The 26536-nt window shown below is 49.3% G+C and overlaps 1 protein-coding gene across 1 annotated transcript; it reads left to right on the forward strand.

Annotated features, from left to right (window-relative positions):
- The first annotated feature begins 383 nt into the window (after positions 1–383).
- Positions 384–5457, forward strand: LOC144094591 (uncharacterized). The gene is made up of 4 exons (XM_077628510.1): positions 384–470; positions 1239–2381; positions 3691–3817; positions 4765–5457. Exons 1-4 carry the CDS (start codon positions 384–386, stop codon positions 5301–5303), a joined length of 1896 nt encoding a protein of 631 aa, XP_077484636.1. The 3' UTR covers positions 5304–5457.
- The last annotated feature ends 21079 nt before the right edge of the window (positions 5458–26536 follow it).

A 26536-nucleotide genomic window follows, 5' to 3' on the forward strand; every position in this document is an offset into this window, starting at 1 on the left:
TTTACTTGCGAGCATCAGCCAAATAGACGGGCAGATTAAAGCAAATCCTATACACTTGGGCTAAGTAAAGATAAGTATTCCTATACCTTTAGAAACTTTTGAAAAGCTGCACAGAAAGAAAGTGATAGCTTAAGGTATGTATATCTATATGTGGACACCTTAATTTAGGCGAACAAATTTTTTCAGGACCACAACTTGCCTTAGCTTTTTTTTTTTTGCGGTAGCTAACATACAGAAGCAACTACTGCACTGCACATTAACGTCAACAGCAGCAGCAGTCTACTGCCATTTTGTATAGCATACCCTCATTGACGCGTAAGCGTGAAAGGAGGAAAACGATTAGCAGTGAAACAAGAAGAGGAGGAGGTCAAAAACAAGACAAGATGGCGACCAACATGGCGATGGATGATCACAGCTGGCTAGACAACGATGGCTCGATTCCGTCGCCCGCTCCCTCCGAAGCCCGCCAGGTAGACACCGCTCTTCCGCACGTTCCCCGAGTTCATTCCTCCCAGATAACAATCGTTCCCTATCTTATCCACACTTGTTATCTGCACTGCCTTGTGAAGATGCCGCGTAGTCGATGACACTCAAACCACCGTGAAACCGAACAGTCGCGCGATAAACCGTCGAACTCGGCGTGCAGCCGTCTACAAAGCAACGAGTACTCAAGTAGTACACACTTTTTCCAAAGATATACAGACTTATGTGGCTGCGCTGGGCATTAGGAGGGCCCTTGTAAATTACCGAGCTCTGGAGGGGTGAAAAGGGATACATTTTCTTTCACGTTTGAGAGGGTTGGAGTATAGACGATGCAAAACCATCCACGCTGCACGGCCCAGAGGGCCTTTCAGTTTTCTTCAGGGTTAACGAGTGACACATATAGCGCATGATCGGCCAACCTTGAAGACTCAAGCTCTTTTCTGCCAGCAGGTAGAAAGGAAGACATTTCGGTTCCGAACTAATACAGCGCCGCGGCACGGTTGACAACGGAGGAAGCCTCGTATGTCCTGAAAACCGAGTAGTATACCAGCTGCAGCATTTCCATAGAGGGGTACGCGACGTGGGCATCACGCCTTACAAGCTACCGTTTAGCCACCCCTATGAAAGATGCTTCGCGCCAGATGGCCAGCCAGCCGTCTAAAAATACAGATGCCCCAATCGACGTGCTCGTCTGTCAGACGAGACACGCATACGTGTTTGCTCTGAGCGTTCCCTGGCCACAACAATCATGGCAGGTCCTGTGGAAGGTGCTGCTGCGGCGAAGCCCGATCATCACCCGGCGCTTGTGGGTCTGCTGCGGCTGCTGTGCCCTGGTGGCTGTGGCAGTCTTCGTGGCGGCCGTCGCCACTGCTGTGGTGCGCGGCTCATCAGCGCCAAGTGGCCTCAGGCGGACAGGTCAGGAGGGGCGCGGCTTGCTGTTCGCGCTGGAGGCCACGCGCTGCAAGTCGGTCGCCTGCCAGCGCTACGCCCGCGAGCTCAGCGACTCGCTCGACTTGAAACGACAGCCGTGCGAAGACCTGTATGGCTTCGTGTGCGGCCGTTGGCCACAGCAGGGCGGTTCGGTGCGCTCGCGAGCTGCATTCGACGCCAAAGCGCAGGCACTCGCCTCGGCGCTCTCCAACCAGGAAGACGGCCAAGTGGGCGCCCTCGTTCGCGCGTGCTTGCGGCGAGACGTTTACAGAAACGGTCTAGAGCAGCTGGAGCAGTTTCTGGGGGAGCGAGGCTTGCCCTGGCCCCGCACACTGACCCGCCCATTGCTCGAAGTGCTCATAGACCTGTCAGCAAACTGGAACTTGCACCTCTGGTTCCGGGTGGATGTCACCGCTGGCGAAAACCAGCGGCCCACCGTTCAGTTCCGACGGAGTCCTGAGCTTGTCCAATGGATCGACGAGCAGCATATGAGGCAGGGCACCGACTACGACCGTTGGATGTCGAAGGCCTTGGTGATCTTCGGAAAGCCCAGCCATAATAGCAACGCCAGCATGATCCTTCTTATCAAGGCCATGGACAATCTGATCACTCATCTGATGGGCGCCGCGCTGCAGCAGTGGCAACCACCCGTCGTGACGTCGGTGGGGAACCTGTCGCTATACGCGCCGCTGGTTGCGACGACCGACTCCTGGCTCGACGTGCTCGTTCGGAGCTTTGTGCTGCCAGAAGGCAGTGCTCTCAGCGGACGAGACACCGTCCAGCTGTTCGACCGCGACGTGCTTCAGACAAGCCTGTACCTGATCGGGCTAGACTCCGAGACGGAGGCACACTTGGCGCTCAGCGTGGGGCTCCGCGTCATCGAAATACTTGGCTGGATGGTTGAGACGAGCCTTGAGGAGCCGCATGGCGCTGCTGACGGCTGGAGGACGCCACGTTGTCTCTCGCAGGTGAGCAGAAATCTGTACTCGACATCACGCTAACGCTTCAAGGCGGCGTATCCATTTGTATGGACTATCAGCAGAAGTGGGACAATCGAAAAAAACAACAACAGGTAGACTTAGTGTTCGTAATATGCAATTTACACGACCAGCATGCATACAGCTTTCCTCTACGGAATTACAGGACGCGGGAATGACAGGGATATAGTGATTAAAGTCATCAAAGTATGGGCAACGGAACGATCTTTGCAGGCAGTTTTCTTGTAGTGCAGCCCGTATTATGCCCCTTCGGTGGTAAGCAGGGGTTCCGGAAACTTTCCTGGAGTGAGGGGCAATACTTTAAAAGTTTATTTATTCTATTTTTCATTTAAATATAAATTTGTTTACATTTTTTTTTATTTTGTACTGTTATAAAGCCTGAAACAAAGCACAAATGAAATGGGAAGTTTTAAAAAGATGTACACGCGAGGAGTGTTCGACTGCGTAGTCTGTTTTAGTCCTGCTGACAATGCTCACGAACACAGGTCGGTCAATCAATACTTCTGTTGGGACAGGATTGGTTTAGGTTTCTCAGACGAAATGCTTTATGACTGGCTACGAAGCCAACTAGCTCAGCCCCAACGTGCTTTACATTAACAACGTCCCAGAATTGAAGCGTGTGTCAGCAATCTGGTCACAGCGCAAGAAGCTGGAGGACTGGGTCGGGCACTGCCCCTTCTGAAAAAATGTTGGTGAGGCAACTTTCAACAGTCCCTTATGATAAGCGAGTATGCCGCTATAGAAATTTTGTTCGCTTGCATATAGTTTATCGTCATAAGGGGCAGTGCCACAGAAGCATCATGCTTATTCACCGTGCCACGTTGTGAACTTTCGCAGACAGATCCGACCTATCCTTGGCCGAAGACAGAGATATATACTCGTACTGCTTTGACTTTGGTGCAGAAGGCTTTCCTTCCTTGGCCTGCAGTTCATAATAACACACATGTCGGCATGATAAAGCCGCACATTTGAAATTCACGGCCGAAAAAATTAACAGCCATTAGCAGCTGTTGATTCGTTTACCGGAAATGGCATCGCTTCCGGTATTGTGATGCCACTTCCCGCGAGTCAGCGATTGCGTTGAGCCCGAGCTAGTGCCTTGTAATGGCGCTCGTCTCGACTGTGACGTCTGTGGAAACTGTATACGTGCCTATACCCTGTACATTCCTTGTAAAGAAAGCAAATTTACTGAACTGCACGCTTCGGCACGGAAAGGGGCAGCTTCAAATGGCGCCTAATGAGCGACCTCCATCTGCCTGATTTCTACCATGCATGACAGGTGCAGCGCCTGGTGGGGCCCGCCTGGCACGACCTCCTGCTCATGCCGCACCACGACGGCGGCATTGTCGAAGCCGTGAGGAGCGTGCTGCAGCGCGCTAGGCCCCCACGCCTTGTCCCGTCCGGAGGTGCTGATATTGCTTTTGAGTCATCCTAGATAACGATCCTCGATAACTTAGAGGTAGATCGATATTTAAGAATTTATTGTATCGGAGTAAAAACCATATAAGAGTGAAAACAGTAAGATACAGAAATTTTCGTAAGAGAGATACCTTTTCTACACTCGGCGCACGTAAAATACTACAAAAAAATTCAAGTGATGAGCATGTTTCGAAGGATGTGGAGCACTGGTGGTAGCAAGGTATTATGTAAGCAACGACTGCCTATGAGATTTCCTCCCGGGTAAACATGATCTCTGATGATGCCGTGGTATGCCGTGCACGAAGTCTGCCGCGTTCACCTACTGAACAACGAGAATGCAATTTCAATCCATGTGTTCACCAGTTCTGGGTTCACATTCCGAGTTTCGATCCTCTTTTTTTTGAAAGAGGAGCAGCCGAATATTTTCTTTTTATATTAATCGGCCTCTAAGTTTAGTTGACTCCCGCCGAACAAGATATAGCTTGTCCCCGTCCCACCCAGGCTTGTTGTTTCATGGCCACTCCTGAGCAAACCGCACAGTAGCTCTGGAAGTAATCATATCGCAGTCGTGTGACTTGCAGTCATCCACACTAACCCCCAGGGCCAATTCAAGCGGCCATCGTGCGCGTACAGTGACGTCATTACCTTACACAAACCGCATTTACATGAATGCCGCAGAAGTCGACTCCAGTCCCATTTTTGAGGGAAAGTGCAAAAACATCGAGGAAGCGCGTAGCGGACGAGTCACGCCTTTCCATCTCATAAGCTGCTCTTTCTCTCGAAAAATCGGCTCAAGACGCATTCTGTATCATTCATGTAAACGTGGCTACATACAACGCACGCTGCTACTATTGTCACATTGCACGAGCGCTCCTTCAACTGTTGTACTACTTACACGACACCCAGTGTACCATATACTCTTGTCCCAACGCAGTGATACACCTGCACCGGAACGTGTCGGAGGCCGTCGCGTCGGTCGATCCAAACGCCAGCTTCTTCTCCACCTGGCTGGCGCTCAGCGAGGCTCTCGCCATGGAGAGGCGAGACCCCGACGCGCCGTTGCTGCTGGAGCCGCACTCGTGGCTCTTCCCTTTCTACCACGAGGAGCTCCCTCTGGCGGTCAACTTCGCCGGACTCGGAGGGCAGGCCACCCGGCGGCTCCTGGACCACGACTCCTCCGCCCTCTTCCCGGAGAGCTGGCAAGACCGCGAGACCCTGCTCGTGACGCTGTCGGCCATGCGCCTGCTGGGAGGAGCGAGCGCCGAGACCGAGCGCCTCTTCTTCATTGCCTCCTGCCGCACGCAGTGCACGGGCCTCGAAGGGGCACTAGGGTGGAGGCGCCGGGCCGTGCGCTTCTGCAACGAAGCCGCCATGCGTTTGGCCGCCTTCAGGGACGCCTTCCGCTGCAACCGCCGCTTTCCGGCTGCGAAAAGGGCGCGAAGAGCTGCAACTTTCCTGTCGCCGAGTGCGTGATCGTTCGGACAGCAGTGGCTTCCGGAGCAACGTGGCATTTCGGCGTCAGGAAAGACGTTTGTGAGCGTATTAAAGTGTTCCTGCTGTGTGGAGGAGAGCGCGCCTTTATTTGAGATCAACCCAAGGCGTATTTATGTGCACACATATTAATGTACAGCAGCGTGAATAAAGAAGCAGCTCGTCTGCTCAGAAAAGCTTGCGATATATGTAGCCTTGCGAGTACATGTGCGTGATAACTGCGGTTGCGATGTAGCAAGGAAACGGGAACGGTGTCACGCGTTCGTATGGGGACGGCGCCGTTGACGACAGACGTCCACTGAAACGAGCTCTCTAGTGGCCAAACCTGTGCCCACAAAGAATAAAACAACATGGCAGCAGCCATCATGGCGCTGAGTGGCCGTCGTAGTCCAAAATCGCCATCGATCGCTGCCGATGTAAAGAGCTCTGTTTCGTTGTGTCTCGAGGAATAGTTATTTATTTTTTATTTTACCCTCAGGGCAAAGCATTACAGAGGGGAGTGGGTCATACATAACACTGAAAATACAAACAACAGCAAAGAACATTAAATTACAACATAGATAAGTTAGATTAAGTGGTCAACACAATATATAATTCAATAGAAGCGGTAACAGCAGACCTAAACAATACAGGGTCAGGAATTGTGGCAACTGAGGAAGGAAGGTGGTTCCAGTCATATGATGTGCGAGGAATAAAAGAATCCGAGAATGTTTTAGTTTTCCATGTATAAATGCCTACCTTATGTATGTGATCGGTGCGGCGTGAAATATACGAAGGGGGAAGAGTAACTCATAGCGAATAGACTCATGATCAAATATTTTGTGAAAAAGGCACAGGCGTGCAATTTTTTTATATTTTGATTGACACTGATTTTTTATATTTTGATTGACAATATGTTTTGATTGACACTGACAAGCCGAAATTTCGCTTCAGTCTGAAAAGCACTCTGAAGGGCACCCCTTTCTTTAAGAGTACTCAGCCATTGCGTATGTTTACATTCCAGCGTGACGGAGAACGTGTGAGCCTGAAACTCTGCTCATTGGGTGCGCACATTTCGCTGACCTCATTTCAAAAGTCTTACGCTGTCCAGGAACGAAGCAGCCCATAATAGACAGGGCGTCACCCTGACCTGTATGGGTGGCGTTACACGCGCGAAAGTTATGCAATTAGAGTACGATTGTAGCCACACAGGATGTGAGCGACACAGGCCGATATGAACCCAGGTCCGTCATCTAGCTCTTTGCCAGGTTTAAGCACCAGTACAACACAAGCCAGTTTCCACGACGGGACTCCAAAATGATTGAAGCAGCTCAGAAGCGTCTTCCTTTTGAGATGGAGGTATTGTAGCATTTGCTTGGGGATGGCATCGGTACTAGGTACACACCGGCGTCGCAGGCCGCTGAGGGCCGTCTGCAATTCTATAAGAGTAAACGAGGCGCCCATGACAGAGTGGGACGAAGCATGAGGAGGACAAGACTGAATTCCATGGTTTTCAAGTTCAAAGACATCCGCAAATTTTGTAGCGATAGCTACATTACGGTAGCATTTAGAGCCTTCAGTGTGGCGGCGCCGCCAACCTGTGGCAGCGCCACCATGCCGTCGCGTGGTTGGTCACGTGGTGCGGAGCAACTGCCGGCGGCGCGGCGCCGTGGCTGATCACGAGGTTGGTCGCGTGACCAGCCACGTGGTGCGGAGCAGCTGCTGCTGCCGGCGGCGCGGCGCACTTGCGAAACCGAGCTGCCACAGCTCTGCGCATGCGCCGTGTCAAGTGGGACGAAGATGAAGTAACGCCCAGCGAAACGGAGCGGCGAAAGACTGACTTTGCAATTCAACTGAGCAAGTTCCACTCGGCCAGCTGTATCTGTCGCGTCACTCCAGGTTTAAGCAGAGCTAAACCACCGCCAATTTTTTTTCTGCCAAATTCGTAACAGACTTCTGCTTGCGCAACGCACAAAAACGAGCACAGAAGGAATTGCGATCTCTACAGTGCATGGCTAAACGCGATGGCCAGAAGAAAGCGAGGCACTTCTGTCGTGCATGGCTCGGCTCTGTCCAGGCTTGAGTGAGCAATAGAGCGTCTTGGGCTCCGGAATAATTTCGGCCACCTGGGGACCTTTAACGTGCACTGACATCGCACAGCACACGGGCGCCTTTGCGTTTCGCCTCCATCAAAACGCGGCTGCCGTGGTTGTGTTCGAACCCGGGTACTCCGGATCAGTAGTTGAGCGCCCCAACCACTGAGCCATCGCGGCGGGTAAATTAATATTTAAATTCCGCTACAGTGGAATAATTACTGGCACAAGAAGGCCAACCCAACCTGTAACTTACAAAAACATCAACCTCAAAATAGTCGTAGCTCATATCCAGGCCGGAATAGCATATCTATGCTGGTGATCAGTTATATTATTTTCGCCCCTCATAAAAGAGTCGGAAGAAGAGTCGGTATATCATATCGGCTGCGCTCTTTGTTCATACTAAATAAAAAAGGATTGAATGTGGTTGACAGCTTTGGGAACTAGCTTTCATGTGAGCGCAGGTTGTTTTTTATGATGGAGAAATAATTACAGCTAGGGCTGGCAATTGTTTTTCCTTCTGCAAAAAATAAATTAATTAAATGTTAATGGCAAATTTAATGCACCTACATTGTTTTGTAGGCCAGCATTATTAGATGACGATATCAGTATAGGGAAGTTTTCAAGCCAGAACCCGAAGTATGGTGTTATGTAGTATCTTCATACGTGATATTTCTGACTAGCTTGTCCCTTATCTCGAATAGCGAACGGGCCAAACTCGTTTCGCGAATCCTTTCTATAAGCGTCGCCTTATATATATATTATATATATATATAATATATATATTATATATATATATATATATATATATATATATATATATATATATATATATATATATATATATATATAATATATATATATATTATATATATATATATATATATATCCATCAGCTAATTTCCAGCTAGGCTCCAGTGCCGGCGCCAATTGGGGGAGCGAGAAGAGCTACTGAATAATCTAGTGCACTCTAGAGGCGAGGGGTGGCGGCCGCCACCTCAGAAATTCGGTGGGCCACATAAAAAAAGATCCGACTGCGGCGTTTAGACGCTTATAAGGGAAGACGTTATGCAATGTATCCCGTATTTCGGTCCGTTGGGTGGAGAGTGAATGCATGATGCTGCTACCGCAGCATTTTATTATTTTTTTTATAATTATATAAGCAGCAATGCGAAGATACATCACACCTATCTAAAACCTAACCCCTCTTCTCCCTCGCCGTTCCTGCTAAGCTCGTGGCCAGCCACGGCGGCCATGTTTTCGCTTGAAAACTGACCCCGAAAACTGAAACTTCGACGCTCCTCACGAAACCCCAAGTGGTTGAAATTGATTCACTGAGTTCCACTACGTGTACCGCTCTCCGGCTTTCATACGCCAGGGTTCTTTAAATAATAAATTCACACTAAACTTGCTTTACGTAGACAGAATAAGCGAAGCCCGCCATAGCAACCCCTACTCGATCAAACAAGCGCGTTAGTCAGCTGGCCGGCCGCAGCCAGCAGCTCTCGGCTGACAGGGAAATAAACCAGCGTGAGGTCCGCCGGATTCCGAATATGTTCGGCACCGCGAGCTTTTGCATCACTGGCAGAGGTTCGTAAAACTCGTATCTCGTGGGGCCCATGATTGGCCGGACCACGGTCTCGTTGGCTGTCACGAAAACTGACTTCACTGTATATCATGAATGGCAAACGATCGTGAGCCGCTAAACTGTGCAGCGCTGTTATCACCAAGATCATTGTAAGGCCGCCCCTCTTTTTCCAGCTGCGTACCTTTGCAGGAAGCAGGACGCCGGCACACGCGGGAGCCGCTCCCCAGTACAAGCGAGAGCCCCCGAGTGCATACGGGGAACGAGAAGGATTGCTTGACGCACCCCCCCGCCCCCCCCCCCCCCCTAACGACGTGGGCTATCGTCGGAGAGACACCCGCAGCGTCCCGCCGTGCCTCGTGAACAAAAACGTATTTACAGGAGGGCCGTGACGGACACCTGTCATGGCGGACAGGCAGTACTCACACAGACCATGGGTGAGTACTGCGGGTGGCGGTGTGCCTGAGGGCAGTCGGAATAGCTCCGAAGGGAGAGCGTGTGGATACTCTTACTTGAGAGAGAGAGTGATGGCGTATTTGTTTTGGATTTGGTTTGTGTTGTTAACGAGACCCTGGGTTCGAGGCTAAGCCCAACCCATTGGGTAGTCCCTATCTCGCATGATTATTTTTGATTGGAGAATTGATGCTTAGGGCGGGCCACTGAAAATGACCGCCCTTAGTCCTTTGTTAATTAAGTGCTGAAAAGCGCACGTGAACAGATGCAGTCCAGTCCAGTCCAGTCTGAGCTGGGGCTCCATGCTTAGCATGTAACGTGACGCTACTTAGGCTCTAACCTGCCGGGTCGATGAGGAAAGTAGCTCAAAGTTTGTTCTTTTGTAAATTCAGTTCTGCTTTTTCCAGTTTAACTCTCTGTATATGTATGCTGTAAATATATGCTCTGCTGTCGATCATCTACAAGCTCGCCTCCTGTCCATCTTCCAAGCCGAACGACACTAGAGGAAGGGTTCGTAACCTTCCTCGAAGAAACGAACGACCTTTGAAATTCTACTATCATCATCATCATCATCAGCCAGGTGAGGTCCAGTACAGGCCGAATTGGCAACCAACCCATAGACCTCCATTTAGCCTTGTCAGGACCGATAGCCACGATCACCTTATTCCGCGAATGCGTTATCTAATCCCACCCCCCCCCCCCCCTTAGGGCTCACTTCTGCATTGCTTCCGTTGCTGCTACACCGCGATTATCGGCTCTGCTTCGTATATGACACAAAACGCTATAATGAGCGGCATGCATTCAGCAGCGTGTTACAGTATCGCCAAAACAAACTGCACAAAATTTACGAATGTTATAGTGTAATGCACCACTTCAAACTTATGTTCTGAAATTCAAGGTTGAACGCAAAGTATTTCGTACAAAGCGAGTGAGTGTACTATTTAAATCTAGTAATCATGACTCACATGTTCCTACAACAGCACGTGCAGATTAAACAATCCCAACTAGTCGAGATTAATCGTTAATCCTCCACTACGGCGTTCCTCACAGACCTCGATCATGCAGCTTCGGCACGTGAAACCCTACATACCACCTTTACCTGCAGCATGAATGCAGCCATTGCGCCATAACACAGGGAGTATGATTAGTAGCGAAGTGATGCATGACCGTGAGTAGGCAAATAAACCAGCGCTGACTTTTTGATTGCTGCTGCTGTGACAGAGGGTGTCGAAGTCGCAAAGATCGTCTCTATCCGAATCTACATAAACTTTTTCTTCTTTTTATTGGAATAAAAACTGCCTGTAGTGTGTTTTGCATACGTTCACAAGTAATGAACAGGAGCAATAATCAATATTCTTCAAAAGTAAAGTTCAAGACCATGTAATCTGCCGAATCAGAGATCACTCATTTGCAGTGGGTTGAACTGTGTGGTAATAAGGTAAAAATTAGTTCTGAACGACTACAGTTCTCCCTGGTATTCATCGACAATTTTTCCCTACTAACCACGTGGCCAATGACGAGAAAATTCAGGAGAAATTACGGCTGAGCGTGAAGAACGCCTGCCCCGGAAATGAGAATTCGTATTCAGGTTCGGTTCTCATCGTGACCAGAGATACGCGGTGGTTGGTTTTATTTTCCTTAATGGACTGTGACACACCCTCCTTATAGGATATAAGGCTGCGAGTGGGGGGAACTGGGGGGCCGCTAGTCAGATTAGGAGGGAATTCTCGCTGTGCCGACGGGTAGCTGAAGGCTCCATTGCAAGACTACGTTGCACAACGTTTTAACGAGGCTGCAAATTGCCTCGGGCGGCTAAGGGCGTCATCACGAGCATATTGCAGCAATTCTTTTTCCGGAAGTGTTTTATTTTGCAGGAATTACGAAGAGCCGAAAGCCTCCTTTCAACAGACCCGTGGCTCTCCATCACTTCCAGTCACTTAAAGCACGCCGGAAAGCTGCGACTTCCCGTCCTGGAAGGCGGACGATACTCCAACCAGCACGAGCCAGCGACGCATCATGCTGCGCTTCATCCTTTTCTTATTATTTGCTGTCGCGGGCAGCGCGCAAATTGACACTCTCGCAAAGCTTCGCCAGTCACGAAAAGCCTGCAGCGTTCTTTACTGAAGCTGCGGACAGTTAGCGTTCACGGCCAACCAGCCGAATTCGCAAAGGACATAAAATAAATGTTTACCAAAACAACAACAAGAAAGCTGCTCGCACGGAAGAGTAGTTATGTATAGGCTGTTCAAGCGCGGAGCTTGCAGACAATGAGCCACATAACCTTGCGTGCCAACAACTTGGTAATTCCAGCTTGTGAACAGATGATGCCTATTCTATATAGCTTTCCCTGCATGGACGTGCATGCTTTAGTGGGAAAAGGTCAGACTGCAGTTCGGGCCTTTTTGTGCGTTTCTTAGCTACTCGATTCCTCTGCAATTCTTGTTGGCGCTCTTTTTTTTGTTTCAACTATGAACCCATACCAACAAGCCCAACTTGCAGACCTCCTTCAGTACTTTATGTAGGCGAGTCGCGTGAGGGATGTCGAGAATTTCGAACGGCTATGGGAAAAGGCTGGACGTGCACGAGGCGTAACATTTGGTTCTCGATATTCGTAGGGTGCCTCGATGCCCGCTCGTCTCAGGGCACCCTAGACATTTGATAGTTTTATCACCGCCGCACGGTAACCATGGTACTACGGCAAATGCGGCCGTACGGCAAATGTGGCTATATGCAAGCCTGGCAACGGTAGCAATGTCAGCTTGCCGCACCACTGTGCTAAAGCTCTCTAGTCTTAAGAACCGGTGGTTCCTAAGACTATGCGGGGTGGTTTATTTGCCCATTTCAAAACGATGTTGCTTGCAACACTAGCATGGTATCGGAGATCCAGTGTCTTTAAACGCGCTCTGCTGCTTGCAGTGCGAGATGAAATGAGTATAATGAGTTAAAATGAGGCTGTCACATACAAAGGCTTAGTCGAGACGAGAAGCTAATTCAACAAGCCTAGCGAAGCACGCGACTTGGACGGATGATTACGCCACAAAAGACGCAGCAAGACCTGCGCCTAACAAGAGTAGCGACAAACACAGGCACCGTACCAAACCATAGAGAGGCAACCGCTGTATGACGATGGGGCGCCGCAGAGGCATCAGCAGCTGTGTTTTCACCGTCGGATCGATCGAAAGGCCGGATAGCTTTACGTGATTTCACCCCGATAAAGAATCTCCACTGCCGCTTTTTCGCGGCCGCGTCGACAGTAATGCGTCGACTAGGGATATCGCGTGTCATGGTCTGACGTGTCGCGCAGAACTGCGGCTCGGATGGCTGTTCCGTTCTAAAGGCAACCTGGCGACAACAGACTCGTTGGCGGGTGAATATTTTTCGCGTAGTGAAGCAGCTGTCGAGCTTTATGCTGCGGCATCGATCGCATTTTTATTTGAAAAAGATGCCTTCGAAAGAGGCAAAAGAGGTGAAATCCACTACGAATTAGCTCGGACATTATGCCGATAGCATGCTTTAAGACGGCTGCGCTTCAAGCACACAAAAATGAAAAAATGTGCTTCTCCTCGCTATCCTTTCCCTTTCACCTTCGCCGGATAGAAATTGTCGCGGCCGGCAACATTCTTTTTCTTTCTTTTTTTCCTTTTTTTTAAAACAAACCACTACCTCCACCACCCCAGTGGTCCAATGCGAACCGATGTTCCCAGTGCCTGCATTGTGCCGCTTTCACAATTTGGCTCGTCTCACAGGTCGGTCACATTAATCATATTCCTAACAGTAGGAGAGTGCTCGTCCTTTGTGAACAACGGCTTCGTCAGAGCATGGCTCTGCAATGTCCGCACGAACGCAGTCATCCGGGCCGCATCTGGCCATTTTTGCATCAACGACGCGTTGCCACAAATCTACATGCAACTGATCATGGTGTCTTCGACACCGTGATCTACCGTACCTGGGCCCATACAGCAAAGTAAGTAGCGCAGCGCACGTGCGCAATGATTGTAACAGTCGCACTCTCTGCTGTCTGGCTCTGCCTGAATGTGGTAGCAGCAGAAAAGGTGAAGCCGACTTGGCAGGCGACGCACACCACATGACCAGCAAGGCATTCAAACTTTTCAAATCGCTGCAGCTATAGCTGATCCACGACCATGCACACTTTTGACGTTGCCACTGTCTCACGCCCAGTGCGCATTTGCTTCTATCTGCGATGCTTCTCTCTGCCGGCGCACCCTCAGGCTATGATTGACCTTATAGGCCATCGACGTGCGCTTGGCTGGCGGTTACTTGTAGTTTCAATGTTGCCTTTTCCTTCCTTTTCTGGGTCGACATATTCTTTCCGGATGGTGCCGCCGCGGCTGAAAGACGCTCTTCGGTCTCCGCGTTAAGCTGGAAGCACGAGTTTTTCGGTTAGTGGGGCGAGTTTACGGCGCCTCCTCGTTCGCTATAAACGAGTGGCGCGGCCACAGTTGTTCGTTTTATCCGAGACGAGTTGCTATTGCCTTAATGTATATTTTGACGGTAGCACAGCACTCGTTCGTAATGAACGAGCGTTCGTTATATCCGCGGGCGTTGTAAGTGGTCTCGACTATACGTGAAAAACGATAGCGGTGCTTTTGAAAGTACGTCGTGCGTAATATTTCATCGCAACGTCTAATCTGCACTCTGCTGGTTCTTAACATGGTTTGCATTTTTGCTGTCTATTTCTCGTCTGACTGCTACATGCGGGAAAACAACGAACTATTCACCTGCTGGCGCACACTGCTCATCAGCAAGGTTCAAAAATTATACACCACTCTCCTGAAATCTCCTGCTGAAGACATATACAGATGTCGCCACAATAACATGGGGTACGTACGCTTCCCGTTTGAACTTTTCTCACGCTTTCCGTTGAGAAAATACGAAGGTTTCTTGTGGTTGTGCGCGAGTACACCAACGGCATCTGCTAGCAATGGTTTTAAGCATCTCCTTAATTATTTTCTCTGCATAACGTGGTTAGGCGTGAGAGAATTCTGTCGCCGAAGCCGAAGACTTACTACCGGAGACGTATACTGGTTTACCGGACCCCTCCAGCTGATGCGCAGTGGCATTGTTGGGGCGAGGGGGAGCCACTGCGCATGTGCCGCCGGCGTCCGGTAAACCGGTATACGTCTCCGCTAGTAGTTCTCCGGTATGCTAGAAACATCCATTAAGGCCGTGACTGCACAGTTCATATTCGCTGTGAACGCATAAAGAATCACTTGGTACTTCACCAGAAAGGACATGTTCTGTTCAAAGGTGAAACGAAAATTTCCTGGCACTTTTGTAATTAAACCATGAGGCTACTTGGGATAGAAGAGATTCAGATGAAGCCCGATGTGTTTTCTTTCAATATGGCTGTGCGAAACTCTCCGGCAGCATGCAAAGCAGGAAAGCCGCGACATTTACAGTAGGGCATTTTCGTTTTGCGTATCGCGTTTTTATTCTTTTCTAACAGTCTCAGTAGGCGGCCCATATTCTTGCCGAATAGTCATCTGGAACCCATGTAGTACATGCTAATGAGAAATTGTGCCTTGTTAAAATAAGATTAAAGTGCAAGAAAGCCACTGGTTTCCAGCCGAGAGCCCGCCGCTGGAAAACAATATATTCACTACGGTAAGCCTTTCCCACTGAGCATCGCCTATGTGAAACTATTTTTCACAGCCAAGCTGCACGCGTACCGTGCCAGTGCCACCTATAGTGTGCGTGCGCGCGCGCGTGTGTGTGTGTGTGTGGCAAATTATTTTCCAGAACGGTACGTACCACGTGAGTGAGGTCCGTAGTCCAGGACTTATAATAAACTGCACATCTCCAAACAAAAATGTTAACTTTAACCCAACGTTTCGAATCCTGGCATATCCAAACCACCCCGAACAATATCAACAGCACAAAAGGAAACCTGCCCCAGTATATGCCCAAGGACTTCGCTCTTCAACGCAACGAAAAAAAGTCGCCATTCAGCACTTCCCTGCAGTCCGCCAGCGTGACTAACAGCCTAAAACGCTCCCCCTCCCCTGCGTCTTGCGCGACAAAGCTGTCGTTCTTTTCACCCCCCCCCCCCCTCCCCTCCATACTTAAAAGACGCTAGCTACTGCCCTCAGTCACCACCCCTGATGAAGGAGCCGAGTCGGCTTCGAAACGTTGGGTTAAAGCTAACATTTTTGGTTGGAGATGTGCAGTTTATTATGTCTTCAAACCCAACCAGACAGGTAAATCTGTCAAAATGTTTAGTTTTCAATCTATCAGTCCAGGACTGCAGTGACTTCGGCAGTCGCCTAGGCCCTACACACCAGATCAAGCCATGGCCCTGGAACGTGTGGTCGGTCAGCCGTTCCTGCACGATGCATTGGTAAATTGTTCCATTAAACGACAAGCAAGCAAGCGTCAAGTGTTGTTGACCCTGCACAAAGAAACGGCGTGGTGCACGGAGCTCTTTCCGGCGACGAAGAAACCCATCCGCATCGAGAGTGCTCCGAAGCGTCAAGCCGGAAATACTCGGCAAAACCGAATGGCTTGGCTCTAGCTTGTTCGCTAGCCTTGTCTTTAAATTTTCCTTTTTCTTTATTTTTTCCGCGTCCCTTTCGCGCCCTTTTCGGCAGACAGCGAAAAGAGGCGTTGACGCTGTGTTGACGCTATCCGAACTGGTATTTATAGAAGCCCGTGCCTACTAGCAGCCGTTTTCTCGACGAAAGCTTTTTAGGCAGCGGGTGAGACTGGTTGGTGCTTGAAAGGCCGAAGTTCCTCGACGGCACAGTAAACAGGAGCACATGCACAGTGGCAAGCGTACAGAAACGGCAGACCATGCATGTACGGAAACTGATTTTGCTTTCAGGACGTTTTTCTTCAGATGGACTTCCTGTATATCTTCCTCGTACATGCTACACAAGCGCTCAGACTTCCATTTTGTGTGCGTGTGTGTGGGGGTGAGTCGGGGGGGGGGGGGGGGAACGTTATGAGTTCAGATGCCTCTGAGCCGCTAAACCACAACTGCAAGAACCCTCTTGCATCTCCGCCGTTAACTCTTTTTTACACATTGGTTAGGGTCCTGTTGTATCGTTGCTCTTGCATGACAAGTGTGATATGATCGCTTTGTATATGTGGTATCAGGGTAGCCGCTCACATTTTGTATTTTACACAAAATTTACTTACGCTTTGGATTCGCCATGCCTGTATGGCCGCAGGTGTCTCGCCGAATCGAATGCTTTTCTCAAAGGCCATCGTTTTATTTTGAACAATGCAAATTTTTGTTTTCGTCACGAACCTGCTCATAACTGCAAGTACGCGTTTCTTGCTAGACTATTCGCAGCTTTGCGATCTCCAGCTGGTTATACCCAGCTGTCGTTGAGCGCGGCTATAACGTATACATTTATAGTTACCGGCGCTTCCTGAAGCAACGGTGTTAGTGCGGTGAACCTCACGGACAAACACTTAAAATGGGTGCTTTTTCTTGCGCCTCGCCCCTTGGAATCACAGAATATATGCACTACTAACGCAGATAGACCTGATACGTACGTATGTACAGTACAGTAGTGTAAGAGATTTTTCTTCCATTCGCTGCCAAAAACCACACGCGGCCTTGTAACACAACATTCAGTTGAGAACGGTATCTGGTCAGCACCCTAACAGGATCTCAATAGCAGTTGTTCAGGCTGCCTGTGCGCGTCTTGTCTGAATGTTTTTTTTTTTTCAGCGTTTTTACAATCGCGGAGAGCGAGCAGCGATAATACATCACTGTGTTCACGATGCCCGTGTTTTTGTCCCGGGCGTTAAAAAAAAGGAAACGAACTGTAAGTTCAACATTTTCAAATACTAAAGCAATGCGGTAGCAATATAGATTCGAATACTGACACCAGCTGACGTGACGCTGTTATCGGACTGCTGCATTGTTTGCGCCATGCTGACTATAGTGGATAAGGCTGCGCTGCTATACACTGAAGAGAACGGAAGCGGGATACGAAACAGATGTGTTTGTGTGCCGCTCCTGTTGTGCTGTACCGCAGCCTTGTGGCGCGCACCGGGAACAAAGGCTTATAAGATTAGGCGAATGCAAATATATCCAGCACAGCATGCGCGCTCTCAATGTTCAGGGCGTTGCACCTGTAGCCGCGTTGTCAGGACATGTTACAAAAAAAATAAAAACATAAAACTGTGAATCTTACTAACGTGAAAAAGTAACTAAGCCATGACTTCTTTTTCCGTGCTATTTTATACATACTTTATTGATTGACTACAACTTTTAAATCTATCGCGATTCGTCAACTTTCGCGTAAGGTGCTGCAAAACTCAAATGGATCCAACTGTCCATTTCACTGTTTTCGGGCTCTTAAAGCTCTCCTTCCTGCTGTAAGCAAAGCGCCCGAAATCTAAGAGGTCCTGTAATCTCCTGTGTTTCGAACACCCCGCGGTTGACGCCTCTGACCAGCATATTTAATGCAGCTGCGGTCGCTACGCGCCGGGCTCACGAATACCCCTGTAAGTTCGTTCGCATATGCGGTGCTCTTTGAGCACTCGTTCAAGCATGGTTCAAGCGAAAGAAAACATGAAAACAAATTAATGTATACAGTCACCACTAAAGTTTTGCGGGATGCATCTGCTCGAGTACATATAAACCCATTGCAGTGCTGCTTACCTCGTATGCGTGAGGTGCGGGGTTCGATTCCCATTGACGCCTGGTACCCCCGGTGATACAGTATGTACAAGCTTTCCTCTGGCCTGGTTCCGGGCTTATCAGTGGTGACACGCTTGAGAAATGGGTTTATGCCCCCACCTTGCGAAGTCGAAAAAATACCTTGTGCAGTGACGCTCCTTGGCGAAAGCTGCCCTTGTGCCATAAAAATTCATCATCATCATCACCATCATCCAGCGCTGCCACACGACCCAGGCGCCTGGCATTGGTACCAGCAAATGAAACACGTACGTACCGTCATAACTGCAGGAATTCCAGGCAACCATAGTTAGCGCAACGGCACTGAAATCATTTTTTCCCTCACGCCCGCATCTCATAAACATTTTCTGCCGACCGCGCAAACCAAATGAATTTTATAGCGTGAGCTACACTGGCCGGGGTTGAGCAGTTTCGCGTGGCTCCTGGAGAGCCGTGCTGCGCATGCGCGAGGAGCAGTGACGTCACATGGCGCACAGCTGGCGCGCCGTCATGGCCGTGGCAGACGCACTGGCGCCAGTGCGTGCCCAGCTGTGCGCCTCCGTTGCGCAGTAGCCAAGACTGACGCTGCGCCGGAGCCGCTTGATAGCGCCTCTCATTTTCTGCGCATGCGGAGAGGTATCAGTGGGGGTATACTAAAGCGGGGTGTTTGCCGGTGTGGTATAGCCATGGAGAAGGAGAGCGAAATTGCTGCTCACGCTACGTATATCCTGGCATAGCCGAGCTAAGTCACTGCTCATTTTTTTCAAACAGAATAGGCTATCTTTCCAAAAGATTCTCCATTTGGGGCGTGTTCTTTAACGCTTTACGACTTTTAAAAGCAAAACTGTTCGCGCATCTCTGAAAGTTCATCAGTTAAGAGATTAGCACTGCCTGATTACAAATGCAATTTCGATGTAACAATGTTTCAGGCTGCGCTCACGACTGCCAACGTGACTGTTTCGTCTTCATTCCCGCATCGTGTCAGCTCCTCCCCTTTCTTTTTTGTCCTGGTCCCGTGTTCTCACGTTATATGAGGCATGCCGCCTAAGCCAAATACGTATACAAACGCCTTACAGCATTCGCCAAGCGCATGCGCTGTAGTGTGAAACTACAGCGTTAACGGTGCGTAGTCGCAGCAGTAGCAAATTTAGCTACCTAGAACTAAGGACGCAAAGCTGCATTAACGGATGTTGCGCAGGGCTTGTAACATCATCATGAAGGGCACCTCAAATGTCCTTCGTGCGTCCATGGTTTAGAAAAGGACACCAAACAAACGAAGTTGCAGCTGCGTATCTCCACCGGGCCCCTGCTTCGCCTGCTCGCTGCCCCTCTATACATATATGTGGGTCAACTCTGACGCACGTAAACAACACACACACAAACAGCGCTGGCTGGGTGCCGCCTATATACGTATCTGTTTGCGCCGCATCTCGAGCTGATAGCACAATCAGGCCATGCGTTTTTTTTTTTTCACGGCAGTCGTGTATATACATGCTTCTTTATTTTTTGTTTACTCGAGAAAGTCAGCCAAATAGACGTGCAGAATAAAGCATATTTTGAGTACTTAGACTAATTAAGATTAAATATTTCCTGGCTTAAGAAAGTTTAGAAATGTTGCGGCGAGAGAGTGGTACAATAGCAAATTAAGATGGCTTAAATTTTGCGCGGGTGGTTGTTGTTGTTGCCTCAAAAACGATGGCACATGCCCACGGTGGGGGATTGGCCAGGGTTTGGTGCAGATCCAAACAGGAAAAAACGCATCCAGGTTTATCTCAAGCGGCTCATGAACATAGAGGAATCTGAGAGAAAAATAAAATCAAATTTTGAGGAAGTCGGAATGATAATCGAGGAAACAAAGTTGTGTGGGTTTAATAATTAAATTTTAAAGAATTAATTAGAAAGAAAATAATTTTGAGAGAAAAGTAAAGGCATCGAAAAGTTAACACAAAATCCTCCCGGTTTAAATAATGTATACTTGTGAAGACGCTGACACACCTGCCTAATGGCATGTCCTGTCACGGTTGCACCGAAGGAGAGGAGGACGGGAAGAGTAAACGGCAGCACTAATTGAGCGAGAGGATTTTGCAAAAACTGAATTCTCTGCCGTACAAACCGCCGGCAGTAGAGGATGAAATGATCTATATCGTATCAACGAGCCGCCGCAGTGGCTGAGTGGTTACGGCGCTCGGCTGCCGGCCCGAAAGACGCGGGTTAGATCACCGCCGCGGCGGTCGAATTTCGATGGAGGCGAAATTCTAGAGGCCCGTGTACTGTGCGATGTCAGTGCACGTTAAAGAACCCCAGGTGGTCGAAATTCCCGGAGCCCTTCACTATGGCGTCTCTGATAGCCTGAGTGGCTTTGGGACGTTAAACCCCCATAAACCCAACCAAACCGTTTCAACGTCCCTGCATGACGCACGTAACATGTGTCTCCGCTTCATTTTTTTTTCGCAACACTGTTTGTATAAGCTTAGCCATCGCTAATTAGTTGCTCATCAACAGCAGCAGCTAATTAAATAATGTTAACAAGCAGTAGCAGCGCATCTTGAGCAGTACGAGAGTTCGCTGCATTTTTTTTCCATGACCCTAGTGGATGCACGCGTGGGAATTGAGAAGAGCCAAACGGGAAGGAAGAGAAGCGAAAAATGACAAGCTGATTATTTATTTATTTATTTATTTATTTATTTATTTATTTATTTATTTATTTATTTATTTATTTATTTTTTCCTCAATCTTCAAAACATTTATCAATTATTCTTTTTCTAGCTTTCATCCATTTCATTATTACTGTGCGATTCCAGTGAATGTTAAAGAACCCCAGGTGGTCTAAATTTTCGGATCCCTCAACTACGGCGTCCCTCATAGCCTGGGTCGCTTGTTCAACCCCAGGAACCAAACCACCACTCTACATTTTCCGCCTCATGCCTCTTTTCCTCGCAATCGCCTCTGTGATTTTTCTTGGCATTCACCATCCAACCCTGGTCAATCCCCACCCATAGGTATACGTGCCATGTCTGCAGAGGTCAAGAAGAAACAGAAAATATAGAAGATGAGGGCCGGCTGCATGAGCAACGACCACTCGATTCCATCGCCTGTTCGTTCTGAGGCCCGCCAGGTAGAGACACTGTGCTCAAGCGGGCTTGCCCCTTGTCCGTTCCTTTCAAACACCGATCGCTTCGTATCTTATCCACCCTGGCTATCAGCACTACTTTGTGGATACGCCACGCAGTCGCTTGTCACTCAAACCGCCGTGAACAGGTTCGGGATAGCTCTGGAACCGTCAAACACACAAGGCACAAGCAAAGCACTGTCAAAGTTATGTGCAGGGCATCGGGATTGCTAGCTAGTGGTCTTTGTGGGGGAGTTTTTGTAATCTCTAGAACTCCGAAACTCTGGAGGGGTGAGATATGGAGCACTGGCGGTGCGAAACGAACCATAGACTGTGCACTGCGCGACCCATGAATTAAGTAAAGTCGGTGGCGTGTATGTTTCTGAAAAAATGCACACACGCGTCATGCCAGAAAGAATAATAATAATAAAAAAAACTCCTGACTTCCCTCTCTCAGTGGCGGGGAAAAGGCCATTCCCATGCCCGCATATGGCCCGTATAACTCATGGCTCACTTTAATCACATTTTACTACACGAGGAAATTTTCCATTTCTCAGCATTTTCTCTGGAGGTAGAGAAAAAGAGAATAGCTTCATTAAACAGGGTCTGGTCCGACCTCTTAGTACAAGGGTATTATCATCCACTGCCACTCCATCGTTGGGAGCGGATAAATTTAGTTAACCTCCAATTGGAACTAACTTTAAATCTTGAAAGTTGCAGTTAACATGGATGTAAGTACTGTACAAACTGGGAGCTCGGATACTAGCAGCGCTGTCACAGCGAGCCCGAGTGAGGTCAAGCTATCAGCTGTAACTGTCTGAAACCTAACTATCAGTTCTACCATCTACGTTAACCCTATGGGGCGCGCGATTGTGCCATAATCTATAATCCGATAAATCTAGCGCGTCTGCGGGGACAATTTAGGTCTCTAAAAAGCAATTTGTTTTTTCATTGAATATGCATTCACTGTGTTACGAATTTGCACAGTGAGTGAAAAACTTTTATTGAACATTTGCGTAGTTCGGCGGCAGCAGGATCCGCGTCGTCTTCATATCAGGGATCCCGGATCCCGTCTTCGCAAGGTCGGGCCCTCATTCCATGCAGGGCTCCGCTGAGCCGCGCTGCCTCGTAAGCGTGCTGCACCAGGGTCCTTTGGACAGTGAGCTCGCTGCTGACGAGCCGGCTCTCCCATTGCTCCGCACTTGTGTGTTTGTGTTGGTGGAATTTTATGTTTCGCTCACACTCCCATGTGATGTGGTACAGCGTTGGTACCGCCCCGCACCACGGGCATGTGGCTCTGTATTGTGTCGGAAACATCTTGTTTAGTATGTGTAAATTTGGAAAAATACCCGTCTGCAGTCTGCGCCACCCGGTAGCCTCTTCCTTTGTTAGTGCCTTGTGTGGCGGAGGATATTTATACCTTAAGCCCCTGTATAGGACCAGGTGCTCTGCATACCCCCCGTCGCAGGCTCGGGTGCAAAAGTCGTCCGGTAATCCCGCTCGGAAACTCATCGCTCGAGCATGGCCGTCCGCTCTTTCATTTCCCTTAATACCTGCATGTCCGGGTATCCAAACCAGGCTGTGTATGTGTTTTGTGTCTGAGACACGCGCTTTTCTGAGTATGTTCATGGCTGCGGCACCTATCCTTCCCCTAGTGCAGTTCCTACATGCCTCTTTCGAGTCTGCAAGTATGTTTAGGGATTTGTTTCCCTGGGAGCCGCAAGCGACCGCTAGAGCTATGGCAACCTCCTCGGCTTAATTGTGTTGCGTCCGCAGCCTCTGCCGCTGCACAGGTGATCAGTTCTCCCTGGTGGTCGACTACTACAGCCGCGGCCGTGCGCTTCCTATCCATCAGGTACAGCGCCGTGTCCGTGAAGACCGTGTTTTCCAGATTGGCTAAGCCTCGCTCGATATACTCGGCTCTAGCTTTCCGTCTTCCTTCGTGCAGGTTCGGATCCATGTTCCTGGGCAGGGGTGCGACCCGAATGGCTTTTCTAATTCCATCCGGGACGTCCCTGTGCCTGTCAAGGCGCTCTTGTGTTTCCACCCCTATTCTTTTCAGCAGTTCCCGGCCTGTTGGCGTGCCTCGGAGTCTCGTATACTGTGCCCTGATTTGGGCCTCCCTCAGCTCTTGGAAGGTGTTACTAATCCCTAGCTGGAGTAGTTTCTCGTTCGGTGTGTTCCTAGGTAGTTGCAGGACGGTCTTATATTCCTTCCTTAATATTACATCTATCTGTTCCATGTCGGCTTTGGTTGGTATCTGGTAGGGCAGTGAATAGGTGACTCGGCTGACTATCAGGCTGCTCACGAGTCTGAGCGTGTCTTCCTCTTTCATGCCGTACCGCCTATGCGAGACTCTGCTGATCATTCTTCCTACCTGCTCTGCTGCTTTACTTATTAGGCTGATGGTGTGGCTGCATTTCGTGCTTCTTTGCAGCCACATACCTAGCACCCTTATCATGTCTTTCTCTGGGATCCTCTGCCCTTCCAGGTAGACTTCCAGCTCCGCTTTGGTGGGATGTCTTCCGACTCTCAGCAGCTCCGATTTCTCGGCTGAGCATCTGAGGCCTCTTTCTCTGGTGTACTTCTCCACGCACGCGGCTGCTTCCTGTAGTCTGTCCTCCTTCTCCCCCAGAGAGCCCTGGGTGACCCATACCGTGACATCGTCGGCATACATCGCGTGTTTTATCCCTGGTATCCTCTCGAGTTGCCGCGCAAGCCCGATCATCGCAACGTTGAATAATATCGGTGAGATGACCGATCCCTAGGGAGTGCCCTTGCATGGTGTGCCGAAAGGGTCGCTTCTAAGGTCTCCAAGCCCGACTGTCGCAGTTCTATTGCTTAAGAAGGCCCTGACATAATTATGGACTTTTCTTCCGCAGTTGGTGTTATTGATTCCCTCCATGATGGCGTTGTGGCTGACGTTGTCGAAGGCCCCCTTTATATCGATTGCCATGACCACGTTTTCCCCTGCTTTTGGCATCGTGGCTAGAACCTCCTCCTTAAGCTGTATTAGGATGTCTTGGGTGGACAGGTTCGCTCTAAAACCGTACATGCTATCCGGGTATAACCTTCCTCCTTCCAGATGTGTTTGAATTCTTTTGGTGATTATCCTCTCGTAGAGCTTACTTAGACATGATGTTAAGGAAATGGGTATGAGGTTTTCGATCGATAGCTTTTTGCCTGGCTTTGGTATCATAACCACCATTGCGTGCTTCCACTCTGCCGGAACCGTGCCGGTTTGCCAAAGCTTATTGAGGTACACCACTAGCTGGTCTATGGCGTTGTCGCTGAGATTCCTGATTAGTGAGTTACTGATTTTGTCTGCTCCCGTTGCCGTGTTCCTTGTGGCCGCTCTTACCGCCCCGATTACCTCTTCCTTGGTGATAGGCCTGTCCATGTTTAGATTCTCTTCGCCTTTATACTCTTCCTTGTAGCTTTCTATCTGATCCCTCCCGCAGCATTTTATCCTAACTTCCTCTAGCAGCTGTTCCTCGGTTCCATCATATTGATGTACCAGTCTCTGTAGCGACTTGCTGCCTTCGGTTTTGCTTTGGGTTGGGTCCATGAGGGCTCGGAGAATCTGCCACGTCCTAGCCGTGCCAAGCGTGCCATTCAGCGAATTACTGAACAGCTGCCAGCCCTGCCTTGCCAGTTGTATTGCATATTGCTCTGCTTTTTCAGTTATCTCAGCGATTTTCCTTTTAAGCTTTCGGTTTAGCTTCTGCCTTTTCCAGCGCTCGGTAAGCCCTCGTCTTGCCTCCCATAGCCCGATGGGCCTTTTATCTACTTCCGGTGTTTGCTCTGTTCTATCCACAGCTTTCGTGTATCCCTCCTGGATTTGCCGAAGCTTTTGACTCCACTCCTCTACGGATTCGATTTCGCCCTCTATCTGCGTGCATTGCACCCTGAAAGCGTCCCAATCCGTGATTCGTGCCGTGTCAATCTTCCTTTTGACCCCCTCGGCCACCATGCAGGTTCTGACTATGTAGTGGTCGCTACCCAGGTTCTCGAGAAGGTTTTCCCATTCTACCTGCTTGTTGCCTCTTACGAAGGTGAGGTCCGGGCTCGTATCTGGGCTCACGCTGTAGCCTTGTCTGGTTGGCTGGCTCTCGTCGGTTAGGAGGTTGCACCCTGTGCTCTCTGCCGCTAAGCAGATGCCACGCCCCTTCTTGTCATCTCTGGGGTAGCCCCATCTTGGGCTTTTGGCGTTGAAATCGCCTGCTATGAGAAGGGTGTTTTGCCCTGCTAGTCTCTTCGCCTCCGCAAAGAGCCTGAGGAAGTCGCCACTTGTTTGCCTCGGCGGACTATATAGGTTAACTATTAGGGTGTTTTTGGCTTTCGCTTTCTTCTTGGGAATTATCTCTGTGATTATGTGATCTATGTTTGTGTCCTCTATCTGTTTGTGTTCTATGGCCACCACCTTCTTACTAATTAAGGTGGCAATGCGGCTGCCCTCTTGACATGTGTACCCTCTGAGTTTTGGTGTCGTGTTGTTTGTTTCCTGTAGTAAAATAATATCTGGTGTGGTTCCCCTGGAATATATGTACTGCTGCAAGAGGCCTTGCTTGCGTGCGTAGCCTCTGCAGTTCCATTGCCATGGCTCTAATTGTTGATTTCGCTCAGCCATGTTTGGTTAGCGCTACTCGTGCTGGGGGTTTCAGTGCTGAACCTGCGCTCGTTAAAGAGCCTATCCCTCGCATCGTTGGTTGTTCTCTGCGTGGTTTGACTCTTAACGTAGTTCCTGAAGCTCTGCTCTTGCATAGCTACCTTCTGCTGTGTCTGCTGCATTTCGCTGCGCATTTCACTACGCATCCCCTGCATTTCGTTGCGTATCTTGTTGCGCATCTCCTGTATGAGTTTCATTATTGGGCTGTCCGTCCTTATATCCTGTTGTAATTCTTCCTCAATCTGTGTTGGTGGTGTTGGTGTCCTTATTGGTACAGTGTTGTCAATGCCGTCGAGGAAGAGCCGCGCACGAGGTGTACTAACAGCAGGCGGCTACATTGCGAAACGAGACGGGATAGGATTCTGCCGGTCGCCTTTCTTTTCACAGACCGAGATAATAACCCACCATGGGTAAGTGCCATCGCTTCTGAGGCAACCACAACGACAAGAAACCAGAGTCACGTATATGTACATTAGGCGGCAACGTCTGTCTCTTATTCGCCGTGGGTCGAGATCTCGGTTGCTGGAATAGTATTAAACGCATTGGGAACGTGATGAACGTAAATGTAGTACTACTACTGTAATGATCACCTGCGCACTTCTTTTTTTCGCGCAATATCATTGCGAGGTTTACAAAACAGTTACTTAGACGCGCCTCTCTCTTGGGGCACCGCT

Source organism: Amblyomma americanum, chromosome 6 (genome assembly GCF_052857255.1).
Source record: "Amblyomma americanum isolate KBUSLIRL-KWMA chromosome 6, ASM5285725v1, whole genome shotgun sequence".
NCBI lineage: Eukaryota > Metazoa > Arthropoda > Arachnida > Ixodida > Ixodidae > Amblyomma > Amblyomma americanum.

Bases quoted from the DNA above. Each gene is read 5' to 3' on its own strand.
- LOC144094591 (XM_077628510.1), top strand. From the start codon at position 384: ATGGCGACCAACATGGCGATGGATGATCACAGCTGGCTAGACAACGAT. The intron at 471-1,238 runs GTAGACACCGCT...CAATCATGGCAG, and splicing joins CTCCCTCCGAAGCCCGCCAG to GTCCTGTGGAAGGTGCTGCT. The intron at 3,818-4,764 runs GTGCTGATATTG...GTCCCAACGCAG, and splicing joins ACGCCTTGTCCCGTCCGGAG to TGATACACCTGCACCGGAAC.